The sequence below is a fragment of the Biomphalaria glabrata genome, chromosome 4, assembly GCF_947242115.1.
Source record: "Biomphalaria glabrata chromosome 4, xgBioGlab47.1, whole genome shotgun sequence".
Taxonomy (NCBI): domain Eukaryota; kingdom Metazoa; phylum Mollusca; class Gastropoda; family Planorbidae; genus Biomphalaria; species Biomphalaria glabrata.
The window spans coordinates 20238917-20253847 of NC_074714.1; the positions used below are offsets into that span (position 1 = coordinate 20238917).

A 14931-nucleotide genomic window follows, 5' to 3' on the forward strand; every position below is an offset into this window, starting at 1 on the left:
TATTGATAGCTATTGAATGGCATATTGTCGCTCACTATTTCTTCTGGTATGCCATGTCTAGCAAAAGTACCTTTCATTGCCCTGATAACACATTCTGCTGTTTTGTTCTCTAGTCGTTTTATTTCAGGATATTTGGAGAAATAGTCCACAACTAGCAAATAGTCATTGTTTCGCCATTCAAACAAATCTGTCGCAACCTTTTTCCATGGTCTGTCTGGTACAGCATGAGGTAGCAATTTTTCCTTCACATTATTTCTTTTGAACGTTGCACATGTTGCGCATTTCATTATTGTCGAAAAAATATCTTTAGACAATCCTGGCCAAAACACACTCTGTTTTGCCTTCGATCTGGTTTTCTCAAGACCAAAATGACCTATGTGCAACTTGTCGAGAATTTCATTTCTCATACTTGAAGGAATTATAATTCTGTTCTCATAAAACAATATTCCATTCTCTTCATGAATACTGTCTTTAAATGACCAATACACTTTCACTGTTTCATGAACTTGAGTTTTTATCTTTGGCCAACCTTCTCTGACATAATTCATTACAAGTTTTAATTTAGCATCAGATTCAGTTTTCCTTCTAATTTCAATAATCTTCTGATCACTTCCCGGAAACTGTGCTGTTGCGCTATGAATTCTCATAACCATGTCATCATTTGAATTTGATTGTTCTTGACCATTGATGTACGCACGCGATAACGTATCAGCTATTTGCATTTTTGAACCTGGAGTGTAAGTTAGGCCTACTGTTAATTGATATCTCAACAGTCTTAACATCATCAACTGAAGTCTTGGTGAAATCTTATGTAAAGGCTTAGTCACAATAGTTTGCAAAGGTTTGTGATCTGATTGTACAGTCACAGTTCTTCCAAAAATATAATGGTGAAAATGTTCAGCTGCAAACACTATATAGCTAACATTTCCTTTTAATAATGATAATAACGAGACTGTTTTGATCAAGGTAGACATATATAACTCGCTTTTTATTTCCGTCCGATTCTTTGCTTTCGCATAAAACATAAACAACAAACAATGACGTAATATCTTCTAATATTAACACATCCTTCCTTTTGAAGCTATCATCACAACTAGAAAAATATCAGATTGAGTAAAGGTTAGAAAAAGGCGACTAGGAAAAGAATATTTGGGTTCAAAACTCATCTCAATTGTTACTCCAATACTGAAAAATTTCGTTTGAATTCTAAATTTCCCAAAATCAGTCTTTCTTTAAAAATATGATAAATTCATAAACTCTGTAGCCATAGTTGACTATTCTGTTTAAAACATGTTTTCGTCTGAAGAGGGGAGGAGCAGTAGAGTGAAAACGATGAATCCTCGTTCCTTTTTATAATTTCTGCTAAACGTTCAAATACAAGAAAAGTAATAATTTTTCCCCACATTGAAAAAGGTGCGCTCACCATACCTGTGCGTACCGTCACAAAAAAAGCACTGTATATTTATAGTAGGCCTACGGCGTACCGGCACCTTTTTCAATGTGGGGAAAAAAATAGTAGGCCTACTTTTCTTGCATTTTAACCTTTATTATTAATTTATTAGTAGTTAAAAGCTAGGCAATCCATCACTGAGTATACCGTCACCTAAGCAATGCATGAGTACCGGCACCAATTTTTTTACAAAAAAAAAAGCACATATAGGGGGGGGGGGGGGCAGCAGCGGCCTAGATTCATACAAATTCGATTCGATATTATTGTCTCTTTCCACCAAAATATGATGGGTACAGTGCCTTCTCCGAAAGTTTCAGTATAAACCGCGGAGTAAAACGTCTTTTATTCAGATAGTTTGTTGAAAATGTTGTTTTTTTTTAATTAAACGTGGAGACACGCGCCTTAATTATTCTAAGTTGACGAGTGTCGTACTGAATTGACAAAGGGACACAATCATGGTGTCACAACACTGCCTCTGACCTATTTAAAAAAAGCACAGGTAGTCGATAGAGTAGACCAGGTAGGTCACAGTCTAGAACTCGAATGGCGTTTAAAAAAAATAGAAAACATTGACACAATGATCATTATCAAAAGTAATTATCAAATAATTAACATTGTGATTGTAAATTTATATCTAAATCTTAAAATATATCTTTATTTAGATTCTTGAACTAGAGTGACAGTCAATAAATTTGAGTGAATTACTGAATTAGTGTAATTCTTAGTCTTTAGAACGGTGGGTGATGAACAAGAATTTTAAGAAGTAGGCTAGTAGGAAGTGTTCGCGACCACCATTGCCTATGATTACACTACTTACAGGCTTATTGACTAAATTCTAGACAAGGTCTAGTCCTAGGTTATAGACCAATAGGCCTAATCAATCAGCAATGTATCTAGATCTAGATCTAGAATGTGACTGATGTCTAGATTTAGAAATTAGATCTACACTCTATAGGCATAATTACCCTATTATGTAATAGTACTAATAGGTAGATCTATAACTATAGATTAGTATAGATCTAAGACAAGTAGTCTTAGATCTAGATTCCAGATCAGATCCATTATTGAATATTGATTATTCTCAAAATTATCAAGATATAAAAATGTTTCAGTCCTTAAAAAAAATGATTAGATAAAGACTAAGATCTTTATCTAAGTTTAAATAAGTCAAAAGACAATTTTGTCAATATCCATGCAGTGGCGTAGCTATGGACTATGGTATTTGATGCCCTGTGCTGTAGTTCTTTATGATGCCCTCCAAAAAAAAACAGCAAAAAGTTTATATTGAAATAAAGTAGGCCTATTATATTCATTATTTAAGAATGGCTATTTCGCAAAGAATCGAATTTACAAAAAAAAAGAAAAGATAAATATATAGGCCTAAGTGAATCTCACATGCTTTCTTGCTGGCAAACTATCGATAATTTTATCGAAATCAGATATTTTCCACTAGGTCTTGTTAAATAGACGAAATAGCCAAATTAGTGAGTCGAAAATTCTTCAACGTGTATTATAAGTATTTCTTCATCAATGTAAGTTTTGAAAAACTACGCTATTGCCACACTTACCAAAATAAAAAAAAAAATATTTGAATCAAGATAGCAATATTCGGGACTGACATTTTTTTTTAGGAAACTCTTAAGCTCAATAGATTCTTGTTTTAGAAGTTCAGAGACTTGTGGAGAAACTGCGACAGTTACCTGAAGCCCCCAGACAAAAATATATTCGTTATTATTTATGTCACTGGGAGAACCATTGAGATTGATTTACATCTGAGGATTCAATAAAGGCGATTAAAATTCATATTTATCATGATGTTGTTCTTATGAGGTTATTATTTCATGAAAAATATAGGTATTTCCATCAGTGTCTCTTTCTTGTGTGTTGATAGAAAATTAATCTTCATCTTTTTTGGCCTGACAATTTGTTCTTGTGGCCTATACGTTTTTGAGGCTCTACATGACAACGTACCATAAAGTTACAAGGAGCTTCAGTTTGAATCCCAACTCTAGCAAGGTTGTGTTTGCTGAGCAGATGTAAAACCTTCTCTCAGATATCCCCCCCCCCCCTCCACAAAAGAGATTTGACCATTACTATTAGCAATTTAAAAAACAAACAACACCATTCTAAACGTGTAGATCAAAAGTGCATTGAACAATGAAGTAACATCATGTAAGGCTTAAAAAAAGTGTAAAAGGGCGTTGCATTCAGAGATTTAAACAAATCTGGTAAGATTTTATTCAAGCTGGCCTACAGCTTACATTTAATTTAATTTAAGAAAGAATAAAGGTCATAACAAATAACCAAAACAATAAAGTGTGTTTGTTTATATATAAATTAATTACAATGTGTAGTTTTATTGAGAAAGTTTGTCCTCAGTTTGATGCCCCCAAACACATGATGCCCAGTGCGGCCCGCACCACCCACATATTGTTAGCTACGCCACTGTATCCATGGCATATGACTTTAAGTCTGATTATAATTATATCCATTAGATCTTTAATCTAGAGCTAGACAGATAGACTAAACTAAATTATAATTATTGGCAAGTCTACTAATATATATATAGATCTAGAAGTTAGAACTAAAAATAAAGGTGGATCTAATCCTAATCTGGAGGTTGGGGCCATAAATGTAAACATGAAATTGAAAGTTGTCACCGCCCCCTCATCCTAAACATTTTTGAATACACCCTTGGTTGAAATAGATATGCTTAGAAGACTTAAATTGTCACCACAGTATCCCCTGATTGAAGACATAGATCTACTATTTATACATAATAATTTGTTTTTTAGATCTAATTTATATGAACTTTTTTTTTCTACAGGCAAAACATGAGTTGCGATTGATAGAACATTGAAAATGTAAATTAAATCTGTATTAATTAAAATCTGTTGACCAGTATTAACCTTCAAAATGGATCAATTTAAAAAAATGAAACAATTATCATTGTTGATTGGGTTCCTTTCGGTCACACGCTTTGTAAGAAGCCAGAATCCAATATTTGCTACACAAGCACCAGGGGGCAGTGGTAGTAACACTAACAATGTTTGTAAGTATTTTTAAAATTTAATATGCCATTATCAAGTTTCAAATCCTATCTTTAAGTCTAGCTTAGAATCTATTTCTCACATTAAAAAAAGCTGCAATTCTTAAATTTTATCTTCTTGTAAATTAAAGATTATAAAACAAATTTTAAATACCGGTACTATCATTGATGATATTATCATTTAGTGATGACGGAGTAACGTTTTAAATACTATCATTGATGATAGCGTTTTCTAATGAATGTTTAAGAGGTTGGGCTGTCTTTAAATTTTGAACAATATAATGATAAATTTGGGTAATAAACTGACATACCTTGACCAAAATTTAAAATTAGTAATATAACAGTTTTATTACATATCACCATTAAGATTTGTTTACAAACCATTTGTTGAAAAATGCAATTTTACCTATCATTATTTGTTTTTATATTCATTAAATTTATCAATATTGTTAATGCAGAAGTTAAATTATCTCCCTTTAGTCTACTTTGACAGCAGAAGTGACTGCAACAGTGGTGTTCGTAACCTTTTTGGATCTCAGGCAACAATTATTGGCTCAAATGCATCTGCACACAGCAATGGTGTCACTACATGTACAATAACACTGAAATCGGAAGGCACTTTTGATGGTACAATTCTAGATATCAATGTTGAAGCCATGTATATTCTTGACTGCCTCACCCAGGTTTCTATATATGATGGTGATGGTGCTAAAATATTGTTGGTGAGTTGATAAATATTTAAAAAACATTCTGTTTAATTATTTTAAATTTTTTTGAGGGTTTCATACAAATAAATGTAGGGCCTATGTAGTGCAATAATGTTTAATTAATTTTAGCAGTGATTAAAAACTATCAACAGAAGAATATCTGAGTAAAAAAAACAAAAACAATAAATCATTATTGGTAATTTTATCACAGAGATTAGAAAACGTATAAAAATAAAGGAACTGACTTTTAAAAAAAAATTGTTCTTGAACTCCACAGAATTCATATGACTGCCGTTCTTCCCAAAATGCTAACCGCAGACAATTTGTTACATCAGGGAATGTTGCTACTTTTATAATGACTCGACCAAACCCTAATAGCTACAATTTTGATGTCAAAATCACTGTTAATCCCATCAGCTGTAAGTTCTTTTTTTTATTTGTTCAAAAACAAAGCATAATAAAATTTCTTGGGTCAAACCAGATTCTTCTACATTGAAATTGTAATATTATCTTCATCATTCAATAAGTCCATTTGAATTTAAGTTTGCAAATGCACGCATTTGTTGTGTTTGTTTCCTAGGAGTTTGAAAAAAAGTTATAGAAGCAGGGTCTCAATGCTATGGTAATAGTAAGGAAGATTAAAAAGATTATGAGTTAGTAAATATATTAGACATATAAGACTAGTCTTCAAAAGAGCACACTTTTTCTTGTGCCTCTACAGTCCTAGTTGTGGCCTACATATTTTACAACATTCAACACAGACAAAACTATTGTCTGGCATATTTAAGTTCTCTTTTTGCCATTTTCAGCATTGGCCAATTGAGACAGTTCCTTTTCTTCTAGACAGGTTTTGTTGCTGAGCTGTTGGTTCTTTTGCAGTCTTTGCCAAAGAAAAAAGCGTGCTGTTTTTTTTTTTCAGTTGTTCAGCACTGCCATGTAGAGTGTTGGATTAAGTTGGGCTATATTGTTAATAGGGTCTGGTAGATTAGAGTACCAACAACGGCTAACGATCAGTTTCGTGGACTTCAAAAAAGCGTTTGATAGTGTCCACCGAGAATCACTATGGAAAATAGTTAGAGAATACGGTATACCAGAAAAATTCGTCCAGATCCTACGACACCTTTACAGTCAGTCTAGTTGCTGCATTAAAACAGAAGAGGGAACAACAGAGTTTTTTACAATCGAGACAGGTGTGAGACAGGGGTGCATCTTATCTCCCTTCCTTTTCCTCCTAGCCATCGACTACATAATGAGGAGAGCAATGAACCAGACTGCCTTTGGTATTCCATGGCATGAACAACTCCGATTGACGGACTTGGACTTTGCTGATGATGTTGCACTACTCGGGGCTACAAATAAATGCATTCAAGAAATGACGGAGAGCCTAGACAGAGAGGCACCCAAAATTGGCCTCCGCATAAACTTGGATAAGACTAAAATTATGCGAGTGGGATATAAGGCAAAGGGTGTCCCCGTCAGACTTGGCGAGTCAAAGCTTGAAGAGCTGGACAAGTTCACGTACCTTGGCAGCATCATAACAAATGATGGAGACGCTTACCATGATGTAGCGTGCCGAATAGGAAAGGCAGGGAGCATTTTCCAAAGGCTGCAGCCTATTTGGACTAGCCAAGCCATTGGACTCGAGACAAAAATACACCTTCTCAACACAATCGTCATTCCAACTGCTACATATGCATGTGAGACGTGGAAGTCATCTGTCAAAATTGAGAAAAGACTAAATGTGGCTCAACAGAGATGGCTGAGACGGATTTTAAGAGTCAGATACACAGACCGGATCTCAAACAAGGAAATCCTTTGCCGAACTGGGAGTCGAACACTTAGTGAGGTTGTGACTGAGCGTCGCATGAGGTTTGCGGGACATGTTCTACGTCAAAATGAATTACGCACAACAAGAGTTGCGATAACATGGAAGCCAAAACGAGGAAAGCGCAAACAGGGACGTCCTCATATTACCTGGCGACACACCTTCATGGAGGACCTCAGAACAGTGGACACCAGATGGGAAGAGGCTTCAGACATTGCCAGTGACAGATCATTATGGAGACAGCTTGCCGCCCAATGCGCCGAACGGCGCGGGAGGACCTAAGTCTAAGTAAGTAAGTCTAAGGTAGATTAAAATATGACATTCAAAAGGATATGATATATGATTAACAGTTTTGCCAATGATACAAGTATAAAAGCCCTACTTACTGTCAGTTATTGTCTCAGACAATTAAAAAAAATATTCTCAAATCTGTAATTTTTAATATTAAGCGATGTAAAATAAGAATAAAGTTTTTTGAAAAAAAAAATGACCATTCATTCTTTTTTAAAATATAGAATTACTTGAAATTAAGCAAATTTCGGAAAATGGCTGCAGGGAACAATTAATATAAAAAAAAATATTAAATCTTATTTTATGTCCTAATAATATAGTAAATTCATATTTTATTTGTCATTAATAAAAGAAATTTAAAAAATTGGCCAGTTTGAAGATTGAACCAACAACATTCGCATTATTTTATCCTGATGCACTTTCAACTTTGCTATATCTATGTGAAATTTTAGCTTTAAATAAATGATTGTATTTGTGTTTTTGCCTTTACATTTCACCCCTTTCTACTTTTTGACTGAAGTAAGTGTGAGCCAATAGAAGGAATAAAAAAAAAATGCCTTCAAATCTCATTAGGTCAGATTATTCTGAATTTTAAAAAATATTTTTCAATTCGAAATAAAATTATGAAATTCAGCAAAATTAAACAAAAGCAGATATATTGAAATGGAGGGTAAGATGTTTTTCTTTGGGATTAAAGTCCATCCCTGTTCTCTAATATGAAGCATAATTTTTTAATGTTATAATTTTTACTAATTTTAATGTTTAAGTGTTACACTTCATTACTTCTGATTTATGCACTTCCTGTTGACAGCAACAATATTTTTTTTTTCAGCTGGCTTGATTGTCCCTACAGGAAGCATTGGGTTGGTGGATTTTACAAAATTCCCACAAGAAGGCATTGTGGGAATGATAGCTGGTTTCTATGTCTTTGTAATACTACTTTGCATTGCCATTATATTTTATATGGCACGCACATTCAAAGGAGCAAACCAGAAGTGGGAAACTCATGAACTGGCTAATGTCAGAACTGGTAGGAAATAAGAACTGATTTTAAGTGTTCTTAATTAATTTTGAAAAAAAAAAAGAAAAATAGTTTGTTTTTTTTAAAACTGATATAGCTATTTACTAACAAACCAAATGTTTAAAATTCAATTTCTGTTTTATAGTTAAAACTTTGCATTGTTATAGTTGGGTAACAGAATTGATTTTTTAAACTGCTAGTGTAGATGAGAAAACACAGATATTGAAGTCAAATTCATAGGCTTAAAGTTGACTGGAAAATATTTTAGGACATGTCCATTTCAGTTTACACTCATCTCTGATTAGTTTAATATAGTTTCCCTTAGATAATGTTTTACAGTTGTTCCATTGTATTAGTAACACAATATATATATATATATAAATTTTTTCAAGAAGATTGCTGGCAGTCACACACACACAAAATTCAACACCCTTTTTTTCCCCTACAAATGATCCCAATAAAAAAAGGATAAGGTAGATGTAGACATAGGCTTAACTTAAAAAAAAAGCTCATGAATTGAGCATGTCCATTTTAGTTTACACTAGTCTTTCATTAGTTTAATATAGTTTCCCTTAGATATGTATTTAGAGTTGTTCCATCGTATTAGTAACACAATATATATATACATTTTTTTCAAGAAGATTGCTGGTTTGTGCTCTACAATGTTGGTGGATAATTTATAAAAAAAACAAAACAACAGTAATTAAATATAAAAAATGAAACAATGCTGGTAATACATCTTAATGCGTGCCAAAATACTGAGAAAGTTTCTGTGCATTCATGTTACATATATAAGACTAAGACTAAGACTGCTTTATTGATCCTTACGGAAATTTGTTGTGATTACAAGGACTCGTTTCTCATATAAAGACAACACAACAGAAAAATACACATAAATACAACAGACAACATAAAGAGTTCATTCAGCGACTACACACAGGTATCTTGGTGCATTTCATGTTCCCTGATCAATGAGTGGCGGTGATAGAGTCTGACCGAGTGAGGTACGAACGAGTTTTTGTACCGCTCCGTTCTTGTTTTGGTTGACAGCAGTCGCCCACTTCGCGACGACCTGGCGTAGTTCTGATGGAGCGGGTGGCCGTTGTCTTCCAAGATTTTTTCGATTTTTCTTAGGCACGTTTGTTCAAAAAGTTCCTTTAAATGTGGTAATGTTGTGAGTGTAATTTTTGATGCTTTTTTAATGATGTTTTCTAGACGTTGCAACAGTTTAGATGAGGCGTTGCCTTGCCAACAACTTATTCCGTATGTTAGCAGATTTTGTACAGTCGCGCCGTAAAATGTCTCAAGGATCTTCTTGTTTAATTTAAAACTGTTGAGTTTGTTTAGAAAAAAGAGTCGTTGGGCTGTTTTCTTTGTCAGAGTTCCAAGGTGGTCTTCCCATGAAAGCTTGTTGTTGATGATAACGCCTAGATATTTATATGCCTTTACTTGTTCTATAGATGTAGTGTTTATTTGCAGTTCACGTATAGTTTGTTTTTTCTTTCTAAAATCTATTATAAGTTCTTTAGTTTTTGTTACATTCAGTTCTAGAAAGTTGTCGGTGCACCAGTTTGTAAACTCTTCTATCGAGCTTCGATACTGAGTTTCGTCTCCTGAAATAAGACCGACTATGGCAGTATCATAAGCGAATTTAATGAGTTTAACTGAGTCATAGATGCTTCTTATGTCATTAGTGTAAAGAGTGTATAGTACAGGAGAAAGTACACAACCTTGTGGAGCACCCGTACATAGTACTCGAGTAGACGATTTGGTGTTGTTGACTTTAACATACTGGGGCCGTTGGGTTAAAAAGTTTAGAACCCATGCTTGCAAGTAAGGGCTTACATTTAAGTTACTCAGTTTGTTTATCATTAGATGTGGCTGTATGGTATTGAAAGCCGAGGAGAAATCTACGAAGAGGACTCGTGCATATGTTTTGGGTATATCGAGATGCTTATAAAGCTGGTCCAAAAGCAATAGAATGGCATCCTCAGTTCCTCTAGCTGCTTTGTATGCAAATTGGTGAGGGTCTAGGCTGTTATTGACTTTTGCTACAAGTTGTTTAAGGATATATTTTTCAAAACATTTCATAACAATAGGTGTTAGTGCTACTGGGCGGAAATCATTTAAGCAATCTATTTTTGGTTTCTTAGGCACTGGTATGATTTCTGAAGTTTTCCAGATGTTTGGAATTACGCACGTTTGCAATGACTGGTTAAAGATATGACAGAAGATAGAAGAAATTTGCTCCGCACATAGCTTGATCAGCTTGCCACTAATTTCTGGTGGATAATTTATAAAAAAAAAACAGTAATTAAATTAAAAAAATAATGAAACAATGCTGGTAATGCATTCTAATGTGTGGGCCAAAATTCTAAGAAAATCTCTGTGCATTCTTCATGTTTATACAGTAGAGTCCCTAAAATTTGGTCTAATGGCCTTGGGAGGGAAGGGTGCCAAAGTTTGTGAAAATTCCAGCTATTGGGAATATGACTTAAAAACAGTAAATATTGTTCTGTATTTGTATGCATTGTTTGTTGGAGAATAAAATAGAGAATAAACTGCCCGAGTACCCTTAATTCAAGGAAAAATATTTATTTTATGAAGGTATAGAGCTTTAGAAAGAAAATAAAAAAGAATTAATACAGTAAAAAATCTGTGGTAATTAAGATAGAACATTATTTATCATAAAAATTTTCCACAAAGACTGGCTACCAAGTTATTCAGACTGCTGGAGTTATTTTGAGCAAAGCTTCCATGACTCTACTGTATTTAATAGTGGATTAAATATAATTAAAATAGTTTGAATGAAATCATTCAGAACATTTTTCTTTCTTTTAAATAAAAAAAATGTTTTAGAATTTTTATGTTATTTTTTTTAAAAGTGCATTTCTAAAACAAAGACATACAAAATTTTGCTTTTTTAAGTGGCTCAGTTTTGCCCAATTAACTTACAGGGATCAACTTTGATTCAAAGAGTCAGTTAAACAAGCCAATTCAGATTTCAACCTTGGAAGGACTGAAAAACCGTCCAATGGGTAGCCAGTACTCTCGTACAACCCAGCCCACATTGCGAAAATCTGCCCCACCAAGTGAAGATGGTGATAGTGGTGTTTATTATAATGGCGAGTCTTTTTTACCTGTTCTATGTTGTCTATTTGTTTAACCCTTTAATTTATAGCAGCGTGAGAGATTTCTGACCAAATATGTATCTGGATAAAGTTGATTTAACTTTTAACAGTATTCTTTGCTAACCTTTTCAGAGATTCTAACTAATATATAAATATATTAACTATAAAAAGAAAAAAAAAAGTTTTAAACATCACTCTCAGCATCTTCGGCTTTGTTTTCCTTCAAGATAATTTCTGCTTCCTTTAGTGCCTCACTTTTAATTTAACTTAACTCTTTCTCTCCTAATCGGCGATACCATCATTGATTTTGACCTCATTAAATTAAATAAAAGTTTACTTTTTTAAACTTGACTTTGTGTTACGTAAAAAGAGCATGCACTTTCCTTTAATTCTATACCAAATACAACAGTTTCTGATAACAAACAACAAAGCTATTGAAGCTTTATCATAACAGGGTAGTGAAATAGTACTGAGCAAAATGAAGAATTCCTTCCAAAACTTGGAAAAATAATTACGGAGAGAAAGAGTTAAATGTACTTTAATTTTTTTTATAGTTAAAATTCTATTATGATAATTAATAGCTAGCATTATCTGTTAACCCTTTGGAGAAAACATTATTTGCTAATACAGGCAAAGTACCATACAAGTATTTGTTGTTTTTAAAATCACTTAATTAAGTAATTTTAAATATCCTCGAAACCTCCACTTAGTTTAGTAATTGATTTAATTTGCTTTTGATAATTAATTAATCAATGTTAATTTGGTCTTTTTAAACATAGTAAAAAAAAAAAGAATTTATTATTTTTTTCAATTTGTTACACAGAGGAAACATTCCAAAAAGCGCAGCTTATGAAAAGAGAAAAAGAAGCCAAGAACAGATTTGTAGCCAACACTGCATTTAATGGTCAAGAAGATAGACCTGATAATTTCCGGGAGAAAATCATTGTACCATCTAAACATAAAAGTGGAAACCGGCGACCACCATCTTATGATGAGGTTGTCAGTGATAGTGCTTCAGAACGGTCTTCAGATGAAGAGTCTAATGCTTCTGCTCCGCCCAGAAAGAGATCTGCATCTTCAGAGGAGGAATCAGATAGGTCATCAGCCAGATCTAGGTCATCAGAAAGATCATCTGTCAGATCTTCAGAAAGATCAAGGTCAACAGCAAGGACTAGATCAACTCGTTCTCCTTCCCCTTCGGACACAGAATCTGAAGAAGAAGGTCACAGTGATGACTCATCTAGCAGGCGCCAAGCAAGAGCTTATCGAAGGAAACCCAAGAAACATTCAGAACCGAAGAGACATCAACCTCCTCGGCAAGCAAAACAGCAGCAGCCTCCTCCACAAATGCAACAGCCTTACATGCAACCACCAATTTATGGAGCCTATCCACCAGGACAGTATGTTCCTATCATGACAGCCCCACCCCCTTTTCAGCCTATTCCAAGTGGGTACCCTCCACCCAGCTACACAGTTCAGCCTCAAAACACACTGGCACCTCAACCTACGGATATACCAGTGTATTCCTATCTTGTACAGAGGGGTTACAAGCCTGTTGATGATCTGAATGTATCTCACAGCAGCACAGATAGCCATAGATCTCGAGGTCGCAGGCTGGAAGAGCCAGACTTGCGATTAGAAAGTGGTGTTGAATATATGAAAAGATAAAAGTTATTAGCACATGAAAGCTTGTTTTTTTCACTAAGGTGTCTCCAGAAAGGATTTTAACCAAACAGATTGTTACTGGGCCATCATTTGAATAGATTTAAACTATTTCTTTAAAGCCAATTTGAACATGTTACAGAGAATTGATATTACAATACTTGAAGTAGTGTGAAAAAAAAAACAATCAACAGATGAAATGTTATATTCACTTCAGATAAATCATTAGGAAACACTCTAGCTCAATAGCCAACATATTTTTTTACAAGAATGTAAAGCATATGCGGGGATGCTACTAGTCTTTTTTTTAAAATGTAAAATTAAACTAATTCATGTTTCTGTACATTACCATATGTAAAAAAATCTGTATTAGGTTTTATATAAATGAAACTTGTGTGCAGGATAGTTATATAATTTTATTGAAGAATTAATATTGTCAGGTTTGGCCAGAGAATAACTAAACATTAATTGCTAATATTTAAAAACAAAAATGTGAAATCTTGATCAAATAGTAGAAATCCTGAAGTTGGTGCATACATTATTTATCGCTCCACAAATAGTACCAGTACTTAAATAGCATATTGGTAGTGGTTTGTAATAAAAATGTTGACATGGAGATTATCTTTTCAATATGGTATGTATGTGAACGTTCAACTTATAATTTCTCTGCTGTGTATATACTGTATTAAACCTGTTTAAATTGAAAGACATGTAAATATAAATATATATTTAATATGCATCAAATGTTGCCAGTTTTCTATGTACTCTTGATCAATTTTAAAATTTAGTAATAATGTAACTGTTTCAACTTGTATATTTGTTTTAATAAATATCAATGTAATTTTTTGTTAAATAAAAAAAACAACTAAACTATAAAACAAGTCAGTGAAATTTAGTTTGAATTATTTTTGGTAGAAATTAAAGCCTTTGAAGCAAATAGACTACTAGCATTGTCTTTAGATTGAACTACCTCATTGTGCAACTCTTAAATCTCTTCATCAATTTCCTGGCATTTAGTGTAGGTTGGGTTTTTTTCTCTGGCTTTTTTTTTTTTTTTTTTTTAAATAATCCATGCAATTTTTGTTTTTGGTTATTGAAAAGTTGCTCAAAGCTGACATAAAAGAACATCTGGGTCAAGTTGTGACTGGAATATCCATAAGACAAGGTGGAGGGGGCCAATGGTCCATTCTCCACCATCCACAGAGCTCTACAAATGAAACTATTTTGCAGTAAGGAAAAGTGGACTAGTGTTATTATGCTTTAATTTTTGCTGTTATGATTTTTTTAAAAAATTTAGCACATTTAAGTTACCAAGATTCATTCATAGACTATTTTTGTTGATACTAGTAACCCAGTGTCACAATGTAAGGGAAAATATCAGTTTTGGATCACAGTATATCACAAGAATTATTGTATGTACTTTTCAAGTTTCTCTCTAAATAATGGTTACTTATAAAAATAAAAGAGAAGTTCCTTTTGTGTTGGTGGATTTTAAAGTACATTAAAAAAAATAAACTTTTTAAAAAACCTTTGCTGAAATTGTTTTGAATCAGTCATGTACTGGGTAATAAATTTCTAACAGATCAAGACCAACAATAATAAATTTGCGTGATTGGAAATATTTGTTTTATGCAACTTTCATGCTCAGTGTGCTATGTTCCAATCACTTATGTGGGCCATCTTGGAGGGATGAGGAGGTATAAGAGAAGGTTTCTGTGCCAATCAGACTCGTATACTGACAACAATAAGCTGTCAGGTTTGTAAGTAATAAATTGCTGTCTTTTATTATAAAGCT

At 33.4% G+C, this 14931-nt stretch overlaps 1 protein-coding gene across 4 annotated transcripts; it reads left to right on the forward strand.

Annotated features, from left to right (window-relative positions):
• Positions 1-1934: 1934 nt before the first annotated feature.
• Positions 1935-14196, forward strand: LOC106053379 (uncharacterized). Of its 4 annotated transcripts, none has more exons than XM_013208930.2 (7): positions 1935-2043; positions 4278-4502; positions 4980-5221; positions 5484-5625; positions 8155-8352; positions 11301-11468; positions 12298-14196. In XM_013208930.2, exons 2-7 carry the CDS (start codon positions 4367-4369, stop codon positions 13140-13142), a joined length of 1731 nt encoding a protein of 576 aa, XP_013064384.2. In that variant the 5' UTR covers positions 1935-2043; positions 4278-4366; the 3' UTR covers positions 13143-14196. The 4 variants fall into 4 exon arrangements, with proteins under 4 accessions (XP_013064384.2, XP_013064391.2, XP_055882289.1 ...); XM_056026314.1 differs by having other exon boundaries at positions 1952-1970; XM_056026313.1 differs by lacking the exon at positions 1935-2043 and adding an exon at positions 3589-3678.
• The last annotated feature ends 735 nt before the right edge of the window (positions 14197-14931 follow it).